Here is a 20,295-nt window from a genome sequence, read left to right as displayed (position 1 = left end):
TTTCTCCGGTAGTATTCCTCTCGTGTAGAAGCCTTCGCATTTGCTCTCTTGGTCTGGTGTCTACATGTTATGGGCTTTGAAGGTTTAATCCCCCAACGTCTCCGCGATCCCTGCTGCTTCATGATGCCATCTGCTGTGGAAGTCGTCGATGTTGGAGCGTACGTCCTGAAGGGTATCGGTGACAACCTTGACCTCGGACATAGCCTTGACCACATAAACTGCCCTGCCTGAAACATCAGAAACATTTTCAGTTGAAATAAATTGAACACCTTACACCATTTCTATAATTGTATGATATCTATCGTTTATTATATATCAATATTAATTGTTGATAACTGACAAAAACAGCCAGATGAACTTAATAAATTTCCGGATCTTGCGAAACTATTCCAAACGTCATTCGACCATATTGTCCCTCTCGATTATAAAACCACCATTTTCTTACCAACCGTTTCCTGCTTGGTATTGACAATCGCCATAAGCCCAGTAGCCTTTATGTTGACCAAGATAATGTAAACAAGCATATACGCATATTTGTCACTCATCTTATCAATATATGAATCAACGCTGTTCAACTTGACCTCTTTTAACACACACAGTTTCACAAAGTTGCTGATGACCAGACAAGATGGTTTCTAAGCCGCTCTAGTCAGCCAACACACTCAGGGATACTTTTGACCATTTATAATGTATAAAGTTAAAATGCTTAACTTATTTGAAATACAAAGCTGCTAATGACCAGACAAGATGGTTTCTAAACAGTTCAAGTCAGCCAACACATTCAGGAACTCTTTTTACCATTTATGATGTATAAAGTTAAAATACTTAACTTATTTGAAATACCCTGCTGTGGTGAAATAATTGTTGTTGTTTTTTTGCGCGCAACACTGACACATTGCAATACGCGGTGCACAATGCATAGTTCATGCTCTAAGTGTGGATATTTAAAAGTGTAGAAATATATACGTGTATATATAAAAAACGATGTTTTAAGGCAAATCACCAACCCATTTTTATTGCAGAGATGAACCATTTTGTTTCATATGATTTTGCAGAGCTGTTTATGGTTGTTTTCAGATGAGTTAAGTGAAATATAATTTAACCGAGCGAGTGAAATATTTGAAATTCGATTTTGATCAGGACAACACACTTATGAAATGTGCATACTCGAGATGTTTTAACTTGCTTCGCACGAATGGTCTAGGACTGGCATTTAATGGAGCGGTTTCATCCTACTCCATTAGTAACCTGCAGTAAAAGAGATAAAAATGTTTCCAAGTGTTGTTACTTCGCGGAATTAAAGTGACAAAAAATATAACTAACGTTAAAACGAAGTAGTGATAGTTGACTACCATAGTGGATCTTGATCTTCACTGCACTATGTATCACGGTATCACTTTATTTAAATGATTGGATTGTAACTATTTTAGAAAGAGAAACAACCATTTCGTTTATATGTAAGTGGAATCTGTTATCCGCGATATTAAATATAATTTACAAACACTATACAGACAAGAGAAAATAATGTTATTTTTATCGACATAATGAGCTTTGTGAGCGAGTGAAGTTCCCAAGCACCTCAGGGGAAGTAACTGCTGCACGGAATCAGACATTTAGTTGATTGTAACCTGTATTAGTTTAAAATCCGGCGTAATGAGGGATAAATTAATTTTGACAGGTGCAATGTTTTGACAGATTTTCTTGTATTCTTTAACAATTTCGGAAGTTATCAATTCACATCAGATTAAATATGCTTAATTTTCATGTAATCGACATGAAGCTATGTTTTTCATTCATTTTCAAGGAAAGTTTGATTTATTTTTTGGATGAACGTTTATTGGAAAATAATTGACAACTATACATATTTCGGATAGAATGAAAGAATAACTATATCGGATAAAAAAAATCTTAAGTCTTTCATTGAAATATGCAAACTTCTTTGTAATGTTAAGTATTAAATGTTTCATATATATATCTTTTTTGTAGAAGGAATATTCATACTCACTTAGGTTAGGCCTAAACAAATTTATCTGAGTCTAGTGCAAGGTCTCAAATTAGCTACAATAATGAGCGATCAGGGATACTTTTTTTATTATTTTGACATTTCTTATGTATCCCTGTAACGCTACAACTCTCTACCATTTGACAACGGGTGAAATGATATACTGTAATAATATGCATTGATGTTGAATAATAATGACTAATGTGTTCAATTTTTATCCGACAGTGATCTGAACTGGATTTAATATGTCATTAGAGTTGTTATTTTCACATTAATATATTATGGGTCACGAATACCGTTATACATGTACACAACCAGTCAGATTTGTCCCAGATTTACTGATATCTGGATACTTGATAAACAATCGACACTTGTAAGTGTTTTATGATAACTTAACATGTTTTTTGGGCATACTGACATAACTTAATACGTGTTTAATAGTAGGCAATAATATTTTCGTAGAAATTTGAATTTATAACGGAGATAATTTCAAAATTGTGGCCGCGAGGATTCTCTGCGCAAGGACCGCTTGCTACTTTTTGCTGGGATGGTGGACGTCACGAGTCTGCCATATTAAAAAAAATCGTCAAAAGACTCGTTGACGGCCACTTAGGTGGACTAGGTCTGAAATATAATATGTAGGGTATAGACTTTATTTACAACAGCTTCAGAGTCTTTGGCGATTTTTGTTTTGGTGACTCTACTCTATGCCTTAAGCAGAACTAATATATAAATGTTAATAATGGTCCAGTAATGTGCATTATTGTGACTAAATTAGGGTAGGGACAATTTGATTTTTTTTAGCCCAGTCAAAACAGCAAAGTAAGTAGGGATGCTTAACATGACATTTCAGTATCTTATGTATCAAATATGATTGTAATTATATTCAACACAAATATTCAACAACAATTAAAAGAACAGAAAATCAGATAAATTATTTTATCTAAGGTGGAAAAAATATAGGGGACGAGGGGGTTTGCCAGGGTTGCCCTTAACACAGGTATTTTTGTTGTGCAAGCTTCTTGGAGATAAACTCTGCTACAATCATAATGAATAAGTAATTGTTACACTTATCGTCACACATATGGCGCCAGTCTAATGTTAAAGAATTAAGACTTGCTTTGAAATGCAACACATTTACGTCTGAATTCTGGCCTCTCTGTTAACTTTAGTACACACCATTTTTCAAAAACACCTTTACTGAAAAGATAAATATGTTATCTGGGAATGTAGTGCAATTTTTGTTTTAAACATCCAAATCAACACCTGTTTTATCAGATAGTTACAACACAGTCTAAAAATGGCAACCAGTCAGCAAAAAAAAGCAAAAATAGTCATTATAATCATGACTATTTAGTGAGTATCCTCTCAGTCTGGTAATTGTTAAATTTATAAACGTCTGACAGTTTCTGTACAGTAAGTTGACTAACTCCATATTTATTTATTTATTGTAGAAACTTGGAAAAAGATGGCCTAGTAACAACTAGAATAACATCTTTACATGTAAAGGTAAACGTTATAAGGGTAAAAGTGTGGACAAATGTGAACAAAATTCACCATGTTTTCTCGACTGGCAAAGTTCAGACGCACTGGTGAGGAATATGAAGATCTGGACAGGGTTGAAATGGACATCACAGAGCCTGCAATGAGACGCTATGCAGGGATTGGGGAAGGAGAAGCCCCCAGTTCAGAGCAGGCGGCACAGGAGGATGTCAGGAAGGAGCCAAAGGAAGGTCAGTCCACAATATCAATCAAATTGTGCAATTCTAAGATGTATATTTCTTTGTACAGTATGATCAAGATGTTATACCAGCTAATTAACAGTATTTGATATACCCTCGATGAAATCAAACTGATTCACCATACAGGTGCATGTAATGTGAGATAATTACAAAATTGTTTGTATTCAATGGCATTACCATATTTCAAAGTGGGAAGATGTATTTAAATAAAAGCTTATACGTAGATTGTTCTTTTAAGATTAATGTTAGTTTTAAAATGTGCAAATTTGCAAAATCTCTTCACATACTGATTTAGCCTAGGGCCCCAGACCTGCATTCCTGTTGTGATTCCAATCTTTAAAAAGTTGCATTCTTAAAAAGCAGAGAGCTTCTGGTTGGGAAAGCACCCTTGACCCCTTGAACCACAGCCCGACTATTTGTTGCTGTAAAATGTTTGTGCATCTGGTGGGATCAAACTCACTACCCATGGTTGTGCATCATTGCTAAAAAAGCTTGCTCAACAGCTTGACAATGAATATGGCAAACCTGGTAAAATTTTCCCATCCTTTTTGTAAATTATTCTCAAATTTTGGAGACCTAACAGTCAATTTGTAATGACCTTCAATTGAGGCTTATTATGCAATATGGGTTATTAACTGTTATTTACTTTGGATGCCAAATGTAACAGATTTCACTATTTGCTTTGTGCATCTGGTGGGTATTGTCATGTCTGAAAATAGCTCATTAAGCTAATGTTTTTTGTTAACATATACCAGACTTTAAATAAAGATTCTTGTGTATCTTGTATCTGAAGCCTCACTGCTGACAATCCACTGTGGTGCTTTCAAATACAAGCTAACACAGTAACATGAAATTCATGGCCATTGCCTCTATATAATTATATGGAAATCTCAGAAATTGACAAATTTAAAAAAAATAGCCATGCCATTTCCATACATGTAGTTAGCTGTTGCACATTTGACTAGCATGGCTCTTTGCAGATGAAATCACACTATTGTCAAACATCAACTACCCTAATTCAGGATAGAGATCATTGAAAGGAAAAGTAAACTTTCTTGGAAATTCTTCCCTAATCAATATCAGCAGAAGCCTGTTGACAAGCCTTTGTCAGCTTTAATTCAGCTTAAGTTTCTATCAAGGATTATTCACATGCCCATCACCAGATTTGAGGAGCAGCTGAATTATTTACTGTCTGACGTCTTTGGTAGTCATGTGTCTTACCAAAGATGGCTGTATAGTAAATGGTTAACATATTTGCTGAGTGCTTTCCTGGCGTTTCAATACATTTGTATTTTATGTTAGTATAATACATGCATCTATAGGTATCTAATGTTTTTGGTCAATAAAACAATTTTTTATTATTTGCACTGCAGCTTGATATCTTAATTTTCTTGTTCATTTATTGGAAGACATAATTTTGCTTAGGCCTCTTTTGAAATTATTTTTAATTACTCAGTACAGGTAACCCAACCAATAACTGAAGCGCTCTTCAGTTATTGACTGGAAACTGATTTTCGGCTTAAGGTCACCCATTGACCTCAAAATCAATAGGGTTCATCTGCTGGTATTGACCAACCTGCCGACCAAGTTTGAGGTCCCTTGGCCGATGCGTTCTTCAGATATTGAGCGGAAACTCTGGGAAAGGAAGATCAGTCAGATACAAATGTAACTGTATGACTCCCTTCAAGGGCATAACTAAAAAATTGTTTTGCATTATTTACTGTACGACATACAGTTGTGATGACTATGACTTGTAAGAAACTTCTTTAAGAGACACAACCAGCCATTTATACAATGACTGTAATTGTCAAGGGAAGCGGTCTGACTGAAAACTATTAGATATGTTGTCGACCAATATCAAAATACAATCACACTTTGAGAGCATCGAGGCAGTTTCGTGTCACAGAAGTCTATATTTGTACGAAGGCTAATGCCCCAGGACAATTTGTCCTGTGGAGACAATTTAAGCTAAGGAACATCAGATTACTGATCAATAATGTTTTCATGGATCTTTATGCTCTTATCTCAACGACCTTCTTTTGCAATCAAAATATTCATTGATCTTTTTTTATTCTTATTCTAGTAAAATCATTCATGAGTACAGTGAAGACAAAGTCATCATTTTTAGCTCTTTTTACCAGGGTTCAAGGTATTGTGAAAGCCTTGGTGTTGTAACTTTGGTGGCAATGAAAAAGTGTTTGCCATATCTCAGAAATATCTTTTTTCTTATGAAACTTAGTACATAAAAATGTGTTCAATGTTTCAGTGTTCAAGGTGATAAAGTAGCAATCACTCAGGCTAAAAAAATATATGTTATTCACCCTTGTCTGCTGTAAAATAATGGATGTAAAGTCACGTGTGCATCCCCTTGCTGTTTGTAAATTCTAAAGTAATTTTTAATACAGCAAGAATTCTACGCATAAAACGAAAGGGTTGGGACCAAGTGTTGGGACCTGTCCATGTCTGTTTATTATTCATGAATATCAAAATGTATACAATTTAATTAAGATTCCACAATATTCATGTGAAATAGTTTTCTAATATAAAGGTAAATTTTTTTTATAAATAAGTAATTAGAAAATAAAAGGCATAAGGTCTATGAATAATAACCCAAGATGATGTATTGAAATGAATAAATATACATCAATGTCTTGTATTTCTACCACACCATTCCCTGATGTGTGTATTCTAATCAATACAGCAGTATAAAAGATAGATCCATAGAAAAGAATCTGGTAAAAATGTATTGAAGCCTTTTCAGACACTTGTCAACATCTGCAAGAGCTTTTAACACACTTGTTAACATTAGTTAGAGCTTCTCAGCCAGAACTTCTCCTAAGTGGAACTTCACAGTAATTTCTTATTTGCAGAGAATTCCAGCCAAATTTCAGTTTCTGGTGATTTAGATCTGACTTTGTATATATCTACTTTTGGCTTCAACTTATGGTGAAACATAATGTGTTTTGTAATTTAAATTTAGTACATTTATTTAGTCTATTTTATTATTTTATTGACAAATTAAACCATCAACAAAGATGTTTTGATAATTCCTTAAATTTGTGACATTTCACAATAAGGCAATGTTAGAGCTGTTATTCATTAATTCCTTGAATAAATTTTCTTCTCAACATTTCTGCCAGAAAATCATATTCAGCCTTGACACAAAGAAGGAAAAGCTCTGCATGATGTCCAGTTCTAAAGACTTGTATTTATGTTAGTGCTCAGCCCTGATGCAATATTTTTATTTCTTTTGTGAAAACCATGGTGTACTGAGCTGGTTGGTCAAACTGTTGATCAGTGATTTTGTGCAAGTCTTACTTTATGCTAAATCAAACAGATGACAATAATATTACCCCGTGGAGAATTCATTTTGACTGACAATCTTAGTGTCCCTTCAGACTTCCGACTAATTCAAGAATTCAGATTTTTCCTGCAAGTATTATATAGAGGATAATAGTACTTTTGTAAATATTTATGTCCCTCTTCGAAGAAAAGGTACATTGCTATTAAATTGCACTTTTCGGTTGGTCCGTATGTAGATCAAAGCTTGTCCGAGTGATAATTCAACAATTCCTGGACCTATGGTCATCATACTTGACATGAAGGTTGGGCCTGACCAGTGGATGACCAATATTGATTTAAGGGGTCATTGGGTTTAAGGTCAAGGTAACAGTGAGAAAAGGTTGTCAAAGCTTGTCCAAGTGATAACTCAACAATGGTTAAACCTATGGCTGTCAAACTCGACTTGAAGGTTGGGACCTATGGCTGTCAAACTCGACTTGAAGGTTGGGCCTGACCAGTAGATGACCCCTATTGGGTTTAGGGATCATTAGATCAAAGGATGTGGACACAAAAAGCTTGTCTGTGTGATAACTTGACAATGCCTGCACCAATGGCCCTCAAACCTTTAGGTTTGGGGTGACCAGTAGATGACCCCTATGGCTTTTGAGGGTATTGAGGCATAGGTCAAGGTCTCAACTCATATACGTCATTAAGATATATGTTATATTTACTTATTCCCTGTTGCTAAGAGATAATATGTTTATTAGCAAATATCAGTCATTATCTGAACATGATTAAAAAAAAGACATTTCACTGTTTGAAACAGAGTAAATTCAAGCTTCATGTCAATTTTCTTGTATGTTTACAGAGACATTCACGATCCAGCAAGCCATAGATAACATTGGGTTTGGAAAGTTCCAGGTCAAGTTGTCCATCCTGACCGGAATGGCTTGGGTAGGTGGATTGTCAAATGGGTTCTGAACTTCAATTATTAAAGTGACACTCTTATTCAAAATCAATACATACACATGTAAAACAAACATAAATTTTGAGTGATACACCCTCAACTACTTACTAAATAATGCATTTATGGAAAATATTAATTACTATTTACATTATTATAATTGTGAATTTTATAGCTTTTATAGCTTAAAACACAAAAATATTAAATGATTGGTGAATGCTAAAAGATTTACTACAATTTACTATGGTCTCATTAGGTAGAAATACCGTGTTTTTTGCACATTTCTTTTAATTTATACTCGGTTTCCTTCATAAGAACCATAGTTTTCAACTTTTGTTCATCCTTTTGGGTATATTAAAATAATTGTATTAAATGTGTTAAATCTTAATTGGGAGTTATAGTGCATTTTTAAAAGTTACATACAGAATTAACATGAGGCCAGGTGGCAGGTGTTTATTTGACTAATGAAAGGATATTATTTTGAAATTAAGAATACTTCATGAATTGAAATGAAAGCAATCTAAAGAGTTTTAATTCATTCAATTGATGTTCCTGTATATATCTCAGATGGCTGATGCGATGGAGATGATGATTCTGTCCATTTTGTCGCCTGCCCTGCACTGTGACTGGCAAATCAACGAGTGGAAACAGGCATTCATCACCACTGTATGATATGAGTTTTCCCTATTTTCTTCTTAGCAATGTTATTTTGGGGAAATATATTTGACTGTGTTTGAAAGGTCAAATGACATAGTGTTAAATTTCTGATCATAAAAGTTAGAAATTGGAGGTTTTAATAGTCAAAGTTTTAAATGTTTGAAAGAGAATGAATGACCTAGAAACACTTAGCTCATGACATTGTCCTAAGAATTTGATACAGCTATCAGAATTGTTTTATATTTTTTTTAAAAAGCCATACAAATAATACAAGCAACAAGTAATGGAAAAAACATGGAGTTTGCAAGGATTCATGGAGCTGTAAATGTACACATGTATTTCAGATTGTGTTCTGTGGGATGATGTGTAGCTCTGGCATTTGGGGCGTCATTTGTGACAAGTATGGCCGAAGATCGGTAGGTTTAGGTTTTCGTTTCTTATGGCAAAAACAAACCACTTTTATGATGAAAATGATGTCTGGATAAATTTTAAACCTTTCCTTCAACATTTCATTAAATTTCCACTGAATATGATATACCCTTAACAACTTTGAATTTCTATCAAATATTTTCCCTTTCCCCGACTGTGTTCTTAATTGTTTCCTGCTAGCAACATAACTGTACTTCAAGATGCATGTAAGAATTATATCTAAAGCCTTTTTGTCTTAACATAGTCATACTATTTACAAACCTCCACCCACATTCCTCCAGGAGCTGATCCTGTGTTCTGTGTTCACCTGCTACTTTGGATTCCTGAGTGCGTTTGCCCCCACCTTCATCTGGCTTCTCATTCTGCGAGGACTCGTAGGCTTCGGCATTGGAGGGGCACCTCAGTCGTAAGTGTTTTGATCCTTAGAACAAAATTATTTGATACAACATTCAAAATTAAATACTGGTAGCTGCATGTCCTTTTTCAGTTTAACTTTAAGTTTACAAGATTTTATATCTTCGTTGTTCTTGTGTGGATGGATTATTTGAGAAAATCCACATTGTCTTCATCAATAAATTACTGTTGAAGACGGTCTCTGCACTTAACAGATCTATCTCACCTAGAAATGCATTGAAATGTGGAGCAGGATCTGAATATGATAATTTATTTATGTTTATTAAAGTCAATTAACACTGCATTGTGACGACATTTCAGAGTGACCTTGTACTCTGAATTTCTGCCGACAGCGTCAAGGGCAACCTGTGTCATACTGGTAGAGGTAAGCAAAGAATCTAAACTTGTGCAGTTAAAATTGTTCTGTTAGTATACAATTTAATACGAAGCAGAGAAATTTGATTTAAGATACGGGTATGCCATTATTTAATAAATGACCCAACATCAAACATGCTTTATTTCTCTCCCTAGATATTCTGGGCTATTGGGGCGTGTTTTGAGGTGTTGCTGGCCCTGGCAGTGATGCCCACCCTTGGCTGGAGATGGCTGCTGGGTCTCTCTGCTGTCCCTCTTCTGATCTTCTCATGCTGTTGTGCGGTAAATTACTTATTTATGTCACTAAAATCACTGGATTTTATTGAAAATATTATTTTTGGATCGTCACTCTTAAATGTTTGCTATGATTTCACATGAATACACTTTTGTGTATAAGCATGTTCCATAACTCTTGCAAGGATAAATGTAGTAATATTATTTCATGTATTCGACTCAGAAAGACAGACAAACCTTGGCATCTGCTTGTAATGCTCATGTTAAAGTTACAATGGTAGTGACAATTTATTCATCACTATTTACAGTGGTTGCCAGAGAGTGCACGGTTTGACATGACCCGTGGTAATCGGGAACGAGCCCTGGCAACCCTGGAGAGAATCGCCAAGGACAACGGAAAACCCATGCCCCTTGGAAAACTTGTGGAACCTTCTGTCCAAGTATGTACGCCGTCTGCATATTAAACTTTCAAATTGACCAACAAGTGATATTTAGGCAAAATTGACTTAATAACTCAAGCAAAATGTACCTGTCCCCCCAAAAATATTATGTTTTGCAATCAGGTGAACTGTTCCAAATTTAATGACGTGTTTTGAGAAGTCAGCAGCCTTTAGTCTTCTTACTCAGTTGTTAAGTGGCCATTCTTGTATGAGAAGCTGATAGTTAGACTTGAAAACAGGGCTGCCTGTCTTTAGGACAGCCAAAATTACAAAGCAGTCAAGTCCCAGAGAAAATTAGTGGACTAGTGCTTATTTTGCAAACAGCAAGTTCATTCAAGTTCAGTGTTTTATTGTTCACAAAAGCTAATGATAAGCTGGTTACTTTATAAATCAAATAAGAGAAATTATCGCCTGAAATATGCATGTATGTTAATCTTGTTCTGTATTTAACAAGAGGCTAGTATTTATTTCTGGAATGTAAACTACCAAGTTCAGCTCCATTTGAATACATTATACCTCTTACCTTGTCTTACCTTGTCTCTGTGTCAAACAACAATGCCTATCTATTCCTTATGTTACATACAGGTAGACTCAGATATGCAGTTTACTTCTTCTTTTAAAGTATGTTTTATTGCAGTGATGAGACCTCGGTAGAGTGGATGATGAATGTTGAATTTTGATGGGATTGAACCTTCGATGTTCAATTTTATACAATTGAACTCTTTTCAGGCAAGCAAGAGAGGCAGTGTACGGGATTTGTTTATTCCTGAACTGAAGAAAACCACCCTCATTCTTTGGGTTATATGGTAAAGATCCTATCGTAATTTAAGTATAGTGCAAATGTGTAGAGGGGTTTATGTATTATAAGTTCCCTATCCCTAATGCGATTATGTACATCATTTTGTATTGAAAAAAATCTTTCAAAGAAGTATGGAAGTTAGGATAATGATTAATGGTATGTGGATAGATGGCCATTAGGTGATTATGCACATCATTTTGTATTGAAAACAATCTTTCAAAGAAGTATGGAAGTTACGATAATGATTAATGGTATGTGGATAGATGTTCATTAGGAAATTATGCACATTGTTTCATATTTTTTGTCAGACAAAAATTGTTGTTGCTATAGCAATGAAAGAATTGAAAATATAACCATTTGTTGATCTGGGCATAACTCAAAATGTATATAGAAAAACAACATTCATGAAAGTTATTATGTAGATAGAGGGACAATAGGGAATCGTGCACTGTTTTGTCTGATACAAATTAGGGGTTCTATGGCAACAAAAACAATATATCGCTCTTTTGATTGGATTCTGGAATAACTTATAAGGAATGCAAACTTTAGGTAATGAAATTGGTATTTGGTTAAAAGGCGTTATTTTTGCAAATTATTTTACTTTTTGTTGACAAAACATGTCTGTACTATGACATCTGAAATAGTGTAAATGCATTTTCGTCATTCCGAAAATAAAATCCTGGGATAATTAAAAAAACATGAAAGCTAACATATTAAAATGTGTTCAAGTTCAGTACAAATAATGAAATTATGAACATCATTTAAAATTATTGTTACTATGTGAACAAAAGATGTAGGGGACTATTGTATTTTATTGAAATTGTGACATTCTTGCTGTTATTCATTTCATGCCTTTTGGTGGTTTATTCATAAATATTGGTTGATTATATTTGAAGAAACTCTCCAGTTTATTGAAAGAAAAATTCAGTTTTTTCTCTCTTATTTATGCCCATTTCCCTGTGAAAAATCAAACATGAACTCACTAATTACTTAGGTGAAAAATTAATGGCATCATTTCCAGTATGAAGTCACTTGATTTAACTTTTGCACAGTCTACAAATAATTATAAATAATTTTATTTTCAATATATTAAAAGTATGAAATAAAAAGAAAAAATGTTAATTCCAGTTTAAAATTGCAAACATTTAAGCTCGAAAATGCCAGAGTGTGAGTATTTGGCTCATGACAGAGCCACTCCAGAAAAATAACTTTTGTTTCTCACTCAGTGAACTATATTGCGATCTTACACTGAAACCAACAATTATCCTCTATTTGTTATTCCAGATGTATGCTTGATAAATTTTTGCATTTAGTTTATACTTAAACTTTTTAGCCGATACCTTACAAAATCATACTTGAGTTCATTTTCCTATTAGGGTTTTTGTCCAATGTATGTTTCAAATTTTTCATACATTTAACATGGTAAATCAACAGTCAGCTGTTATTGACTTTAATCATGTAGATCAGTCGAGAGGTTTAGTCAGTAGACAAAAGATCATTTTGAACACTAACCATGTAAACCATCAAATTTGAATTGTTTAATGAGATACACATTTTATGCATATTAACAAACACTTACCTACACCTGGTGTCTATAATGGAATGTATATGACTTAGTTTAATGTATACATTGCTTCATCACTAACCCAACTCTCTTCTGACTTCTGAGTTTGTTCTAGTATGACATACCTTCTTCATGCATGTTTTGTAGGCTGGTGTCTGCCTTTGCATATTACGGCATCGTTCTTATGACAACAGAACTGTTTGAATCACCAGATGGCTGCCATGGTAATTGCTTATATAATATTGCTATAATTAAACAAAGATACCTGAAAAGCATGTCACTTAAATATATCAATGCCCCTTAACTCGCTCAAGTATGAAACAATCGTAGTAGAAGGTTTTACCTGTTAATTTGAAAACTATATGCATTCATGCATGCAAGAAGTAGGTACTGGTAAACATAGTACTAGTTATATAACTTTATTGAAAATATTAAAACTTCTGCTACAAGTAAGTATGATTATGTACATGTAGGTTTATATGAACACAATGTGGACATTGCAGGCACAACAAAGAACAAGTCTCCATCAGATCCAAGCTGCTATGTACACTGCAAGTCTCTCACAAGGGATGATTATGTAGACCTTACCTGGACCACATTAGCCGAGTTCCCAGGTATTTACCACATGATTCCAGTTGATCCTCTATTACATTAATATTATATACTTTATTTTTGCATGTTGGTCTTTTCAAACCAAAGTTGATGTATAGCCTTGGTGTTGTTGTTATCATTATCATTATCACCATCACTGTTGTGCAAAAAAATGAAATTGGCTGTAAAACAAAATGTTAATGAAAAACATAAACATTAGTACACATTCTTGTTCACTATGTAATCATTTGCACATGCATAGCAATGTCCATGACATCCACTTGCAGACCATGCTTGTATTGTTCTTAGTAGCTCTTGTTTTATTCAATAGTGTTTGCAGACCATGTTTGTATTTAATTTAGAAGTGTTTGCAGACCGTGCTCATGTTGTATTCAGTATTGTATTAAACCTTTGCTGAATATATAACCAATCTGTAATAATTTGTCTCTGATTTTACATATCACAGAGCACATGCATGTCAACAGCAGTTTCATAATAACATAATTGTGTTTCAATATCTAAAACCTTAATCTTAAGTATCTGATGTACAGTTATGTGATTTTGGGAGGTCTTGTTACCCCATATTATGTTGGTAACATTTGAGAGGGTTAACTTTTATGATTAGTGAAAGAAAGTATACAGGATCATATATGAGTTATTTTTGCCTAAAAAGATTGCTTAATAAGAAATTTCATGTCTGATTTAAGATAAGATAAAGAGTAGAAATTTATACAAACTGCAATAACATTATCTGTAATGTTTGTTCTGTCATTCATTTTATATACCAGTTTATGTAATAGTTATCAGCAAGAAATACCTCTTTAAGTGATATCAAAATAATGAAGGGTCACCAAGCATCACACTTTTGCCAATATAATCATACTCAATAAAAACAAGCTTATTTGTATATTTAGTTTAAACATTATATATTTGACAATGATTTTGAAGAAAGTTATGCTTACTTATACTAAGTCACTCTCGTTGGCATGATGTTGCGCGAGAGTGTGGTCTTGTGTTGTGGGGGAAATCCGAGTACCCTGAGAAAACCCACTTATCCGGCTTGGTAACCACCAACCAAACTCACATGGGCCCAGGCCGGGAATCGAACCCAGATTGCCTTGGTGAGAAGCGAGTGCGCTAACCAGATATTTGTTTATTTAAAACCTTATTATAATAATAATTGTAGGTGAATAACTACATAGTAAAATATGATATTCCTCCTTCCAGGGTTGTTCCTGACCGTGTTCATCATTGAACGCATAGGCAGAAAGATGACCATGGCTGTAGAATTCTTCTTCTTTGCAGTATTTGTTCTCCTAGCAAATATATGTACTACAAGGTATGCTGCTTGCTATTAATTCTTTTATACAGTATGTATGCTTGTTTATACAATCACAAATTCAGTGTTGTGTTTTGTATTAAATTGCACTGTCTAGATGAATTACTTATACATGTATAAGGTGGTAAAGGCATTTCTAGATTTCACTTTATAAATGTTATGGTAACTTATAAAATTGGCAAAAAAGAGATTGTAATAGATTAATGTTACTGTTTCAAACTTTCAATATTTCCCATCTCATTGCCTTATATGAAGTTTAAGTCAATGCTATGCATAAGTTTTTTTGAAAAGAATTAAGATTGCTATTGATTCCAATATTTAAGTATTTTCCATGCTGTATAACTAATGTATGTTTCATTCCATTCAGGCCAGTGTTAACATTTTTCCTGTTTGTTGCACGAGCCTTGATATCGGGGGCGTTCCAGGCTGCCTATGTGTACACGCCAGAGGTTTACCCAACGTCAATGCGGGCGATAGGGCTTGGTTCGTGTAGTGGTATGGCCAGGGTCGGTGCAATCGTCACTCCCTTTGTAGCACAGGTAAGCCACTTACTGATTGAAAAATTGTGTTGATCATTAAAAGGAAATAATTGACAATGATACATTTTCACTTCTTAACCACTGAATACCCTCAAAAATGTGAATACCATTGTTTAATATATGCTTTCTGGTGGTTTATAGAGATTTATCAGTGATATAAAAATTATATTTCACTGATTCAAACAGTGAAAATATCAATTTCAAATTTAAGCCCATTCTGCTATCCAAAACAAACATCAGCGTGCACAGGGCTGGGACACAATATTGACAACATCTTCTCAGAAATTAACTTATTAAGTTAAAAAAAATAAAATAAAGTTTTTTCTGAGTTCGATTGAAATATATTTCACCTAGTATAAACCAAAACTAATTATTTTAATGGCTAACCCACTTCTGATTCTGAAATTTAAAAAATGGTGCTCACTCAGTAAAATATCGCTCACAGAAACAACAAAATTAATTATCCTATATTCCATTTACTGTTTGCTCTTACTTGCAACTCTTTTTGTTTCCATCACAGGTTTTGCTGAAAGTGTCGGCATATCTGGCAATAAGCACATATGGAGTTATGGCTCTTTTGGCCACCATAGCTGCTTGTCTGTTGCCTATAGAAACCAAGGGTAGGGAACTGAAGGTAGGTGTTGGTGCTGTTGTTTTAATGCTTTGTGGCATTTACTTTACTGTATATATATGATGTTTAAAATACTATTGTATCCAGGCATTCCAGGGTACTAAAAAGAATTGTTTTATTGCGTTTGGCAGGTATGATAAACTTTGATGACAAGAAGACCCCTAATGTATTGTGGGTATCATTTGAAAGGGTATTATTTGCTGATTACCAAGATGTAAATTAAATGACAGAAAATCATTATTCAAAATTTGATATCGTTTTTGTTTGTTTTTTATTTCAACTAAATCAGACATTGTAATCTTTCATGAGCAAACAAGCTTGTTTGTATAACTTGTTTCTTTATTATGTTTACATGTTCTTTCTTTACTCTGAAACCCTCTCTAAATATACCAACAATAACATTAAGTTTCTAGGCATCCAGAAATCACAGAATTGTCCATTAGATACCTTAAAAAAGGCTCAAATGAAAACAATATAATATGAAGAGAAATTCTTATAATGTTAAAGCTTCTGGTATCATAGCAATTGCAATGCAAAAACAATACATTTGAATACAAAAATGGAATAATGCCATAAGGTTAGCAAGTATATGTGATATTTGTGGAGAACATATGAATGTGATAAGTTGCAACATAAAACTAACATCATATCCTTATTCACAAAAAAAGAAATTTACAAAATAAGAAATATGTTGCGCTGGCAGCAGGGATTGAAACAGTACCCTTTGTCATGTTCAAGAGGTTTAAGGCAATCAGTAATGTGCATTTCATGAATCACCCATAACATAAGCATCTATTCCCCTTGTAGGATCACAGCCATGATCATGAAGTGAGGATCCAACCAGTGAAGACCACCAAACCAAGTTAAAGGGCTGACAGAGCCAGTAGAACCATGATGTTATAGTGACTGAAAACAATATTAGTGGGACTGGGGGTATACTGCCTATTTTTTCGTCTTACACGAGAATTGTTTAACATGAGTAGATATAACAATGTTGTACATATATCTGAGGTTCTAAATGGGTTCTTATATTCAGTTTTGAGAGCTTTTAGCTTCAGACTGAACATTTATGAAGAACTATTTTTTTGCTCTGATATTTGCATAAATTTACTGTACGAAGTACCTTGAAATTAATATAAAAATGAGTGTAAATATTTACAAAAGTGGTCTTTATCCAGTGTTAGACATAAATACCTCATTCAAATAGACACTCAGCTATTTTTCAAAATTGACAATTACCATCTCTTAGAACCACTGATATAATGAACGAAGACTAGTGTTATGTATTTGTGTTTTAGATATTTACAAAATTCCATCAGATATCTTTACAATGCACGTTTAAGTTAATTGTGCATGTTCCCAACCAGACATCATAGAATACCTGTACTTGTATTTCATCTTCTTAATGATTAGGAGTATAATGAGCTTATTATTTAGTTGGGTTTATGTGTTCCAATAATGCTAAATGCTTATCTATACTGTAAGAGTAGCCAAACTTGAAAAGTCAAGACATTAACTATTGAATGAACCTATTTAAGCAAATGTTTCAGTTGTGAATTTTTATAAGTCTTTTTAACCAAGAAAATTATTTCATTAAGCAAATAAGTTTTATGTCAATAATGTGTCACTTGTCTTAACCTTTGCTTAAAACTGGAAAAGATTTCTGTGGTTTCAATTTTTCGACTGATTATGTTTGTACATGTATTATAATTATAAAAAAGAAATTAAAGAATGTTGAGGCATTTTGTTTATTCTGTAAGCTAATGGAGGATATTGTAATATCTTTTCTATTTGGTTGTGTACATCAATATACATTTAAACCTACTTACGTTTTTTTACATAAGCATTCCATGAACTATATATATTTTTAGCTTTATATTTTTGTGTGAACTTTTGTTAAAAAATGGTAAATATTTTCTACTTTGTTAATATTGTTACCTCATTTTTCTATATTTATACAATTAATTTAAAGGTAATCATTTAATCAGTTGAATACAGAGGACTTAATCATCATTGCAACAGTTTTAAGCACTTGACAATAATTTATACATACATCAACTATGTTAGTAGCAGCTGTAAGCTAAGACAGTATCTGTACAGGGGTCCCAAAGTTTAGGCTTAATCTTGTTATTAGGATTTAGAGTTTTTAAAACAATTTTAAATGGGTCATAGCCCCTTTACCCTGCTTTTGCATGAAACCATCTTACTCAAACAGCCCCTGGCTTTTTTCAGGATTGACAATTATCTGCTGTTAGAGCCCATGAATTTATTATGTGCTTTCTGGTGCTTCAAAGTGTAAGTTAATGAGATAGAATTGATATAGGTCACCGTTTAAATTTTTTGGCCCGTTTTGCATTCCAAATCAAATGTCAGCGCACACATAGCTTGGACAAAATATCAATTTGTTAACGTTGTAGTATCAATTTTTGTCATTTCGAACGAGTTTTAAGCAAAAGTAAAAGAATCTGTTTCAGTGAAATATCTATTTTATTTCATCAAGTAAACAACAAAAGCTGCCCATTTTTAAAGATGTTACTTTCGATTTTCACCTGATGAAATCCCACTGAAACAAACAATTATTCGCTTTATTCTCTCCCCTGGGAAAACATACGTAGTTAAAAGGAGTTCTTTTTAATGCTAACCTTAATATTCAGGGGTCATGTTCATAAAGCATCTTTTCAACTTATTGAAAGTACTGTTAATTTTGACAGCAGTTATTTTATATCCCCTCTTTTTCTTCAAATTTCTTCCTAGGAAGATATTGTTTAGACCATTTTCTTTCCTATTTTTTCATATTTTGGGTGTTCAAACAAAGTTTTCTTCATATTGAAATAAGAAAGAGGCAATTTTCGACTTAGTTGAAAATTGTCACTAAGATGCCTTAAGAATACGACCCCAGCATTGCATCTTTTCCATATTAAAGAGCTTTCAAACACATGTTTTACAATATTGAATCTCATACATTATATTTCCATGTCCCTTTATTTATGAAATGATGCATTTATTTCTGATTTCTGTCAGTCGTGTAAAGATATATTTCATAGTGTGCTTTGGGAAACCTATATTAATTAAAATGTACTCATACGCAATACATGATCGTTTCCAAGACACGGTATCATAATGTTATCATTTGTTGATAAACTTTTAAAATGCGAACATTTTTTGTTTGTGTTTAGTGGCCTGGCCTTTTGCCTTCAACCCTCAATGTATAACCATAAAATCTTGATTCAAAAGCCACTTTTTATAACAGAGTAATTATATGTTAAGTTCACTTTTTAAAATGAATGTGAACTTATTTACATTTATATATACGTACATGATTGTTGTGTTCACAATATGTTTAAATTTAAATTTAGACATAGGATTGATACTTGACTAGATTTTATCTGTTCACTTTAATTCAACATTCCTATATACTTTACATGTAAATTCATTCCAGCTTACTTCGTACTGTGTTCAACTTGGGACCAGTAAAACATGTGCAACCTTCTCATACAGTATCATGATGCCAGGCTAGAATGTCATGGTATTGTCAGTGGGTGCATCATTATGTTTTTTTTGTTAACTTGGTCATAACTTAAAATCCTTGCAAGATATTCAAATGAAACTTGGTACACATGTTGACACATCCAATTAACACATGTACAGCAAGGCACATAACTCTTACTTTAATAGTTGTTGAGTTATTTTCCTTTCTTGACTGAAAATTTACAGACAGGCATTGCAACTGCTCTGCTGTGCTCTTGTTACATATAACTTTGACTGATCATCACCGATTCATCTTTGTCATACTGTTGTGATTCTTTTACTGTAACTTAGAAATCCATAAGATTATATTCATTTATTGTGATAATTATAGTGTAGATGGGTAGACAATTAATGTTGTGAAATGGTGTGGCCAAAATGGTAGTTTTTAGAGTAGCAATGGTTGTTAAACTATAACCCTTGAAAAATGAACAATTATGGTTATTAAAAAGTAGTTATATTAAAAATCTAAAATGTTAGTAGAAATATATAACTAGAGCATTAGTATTTATTTTTTATTAAGGCAATATAAAAAGAAAATTTACATGTTAATGACAGAAGATTATGGTATACAGTGCAATCAATGATCATATCACATACGTGTGTATATTGTGCGACATAATATTTATTTGAAAATATGAATCTGTTATTATTTACATATTATATATCAGATTTTGTTGTTTTGAGCTGTGCTCTTTCTTGTGATTAATGTCAAATATATACGTTGAAAACATCATTCTGGTGTTGTCTATAGTGAATCTTGAAAATGGAGTTTTAATGCCCCCAAAG

At 33.3% G+C, this 20,295-nt stretch overlaps 1 protein-coding gene across 2 annotated transcripts; it reads left to right on the top strand.

The window, feature by feature from the left end:
- The first annotated feature begins 1,636 nt into the window (after window positions 1–1,636).
- On the top strand, window positions 1,637–20,242 carry LOC128231743 (synaptic vesicle 2-related protein-like). 2 transcript variants are annotated; one of them, XM_052944907.1, is made up of 16 exons: window positions 1,637–1,678; window positions 3,457–3,735; window positions 7,895–7,980; window positions 8,558–8,656; window positions 8,992–9,063; window positions 9,358–9,482; window positions 9,791–9,854; window positions 10,001–10,126; window positions 10,387–10,518; window positions 11,248–11,324; window positions 13,029–13,105; window positions 13,385–13,495; window positions 14,700–14,811; window positions 15,179–15,350; window positions 15,871–15,984; window positions 16,789–20,242. In XM_052944907.1, the coding sequence occupies exons 2-16, from the start codon at window positions 3,561–3,563 to the stop codon at window positions 16,846–16,848; spliced, it is 1,602 nt and encodes a 533-aa protein (XP_052800867.1). In that variant the 5' UTR covers window positions 1,637–1,678; window positions 3,457–3,560; the 3' UTR covers window positions 16,849–20,242. The 2 variants fall into 2 exon arrangements, with proteins under 2 accessions (XP_052800867.1, XP_052800866.1); XM_052944906.1 differs by lacking the exon at window positions 1,637–1,678 and adding an exon at window positions 1,711–1,946.
- Window positions 20,243–20,295: the final 53 nt, after the last annotated feature.

This window comes from Mya arenaria, chromosome 4, assembly GCF_026914265.1.
Source record: "Mya arenaria isolate MELC-2E11 chromosome 4, ASM2691426v1".
Classification (NCBI taxonomy): Eukaryota; Metazoa; Mollusca; class Bivalvia; order Myida; family Myidae; genus Mya; species Mya arenaria.
This window is presented reverse-complemented; position numbering and strand designations above follow the sequence as displayed.

Bases quoted from the DNA above. Each gene is read 5' to 3' on its own strand.
- LOC128231743 (XM_052944907.1), top strand. From the start codon at position 3,561: ATGTTTTCTCGACTGGCAAAGTTCAGACGCACTGGTGAGGAATATGAA. The intron at 10,127-10,386 runs GTAAATTACTTA...CACTATTTACAG, and splicing joins TCTTCTCATGCTGTTGTGCG to TGGTTGCCAGAGAGTGCACG. The intron at 11,325-13,028 runs GTAAAGATCCTA...CATGTTTTGTAG, and splicing joins CTCATTCTTTGGGTTATATG to GCTGGTGTCTGCCTTTGCAT.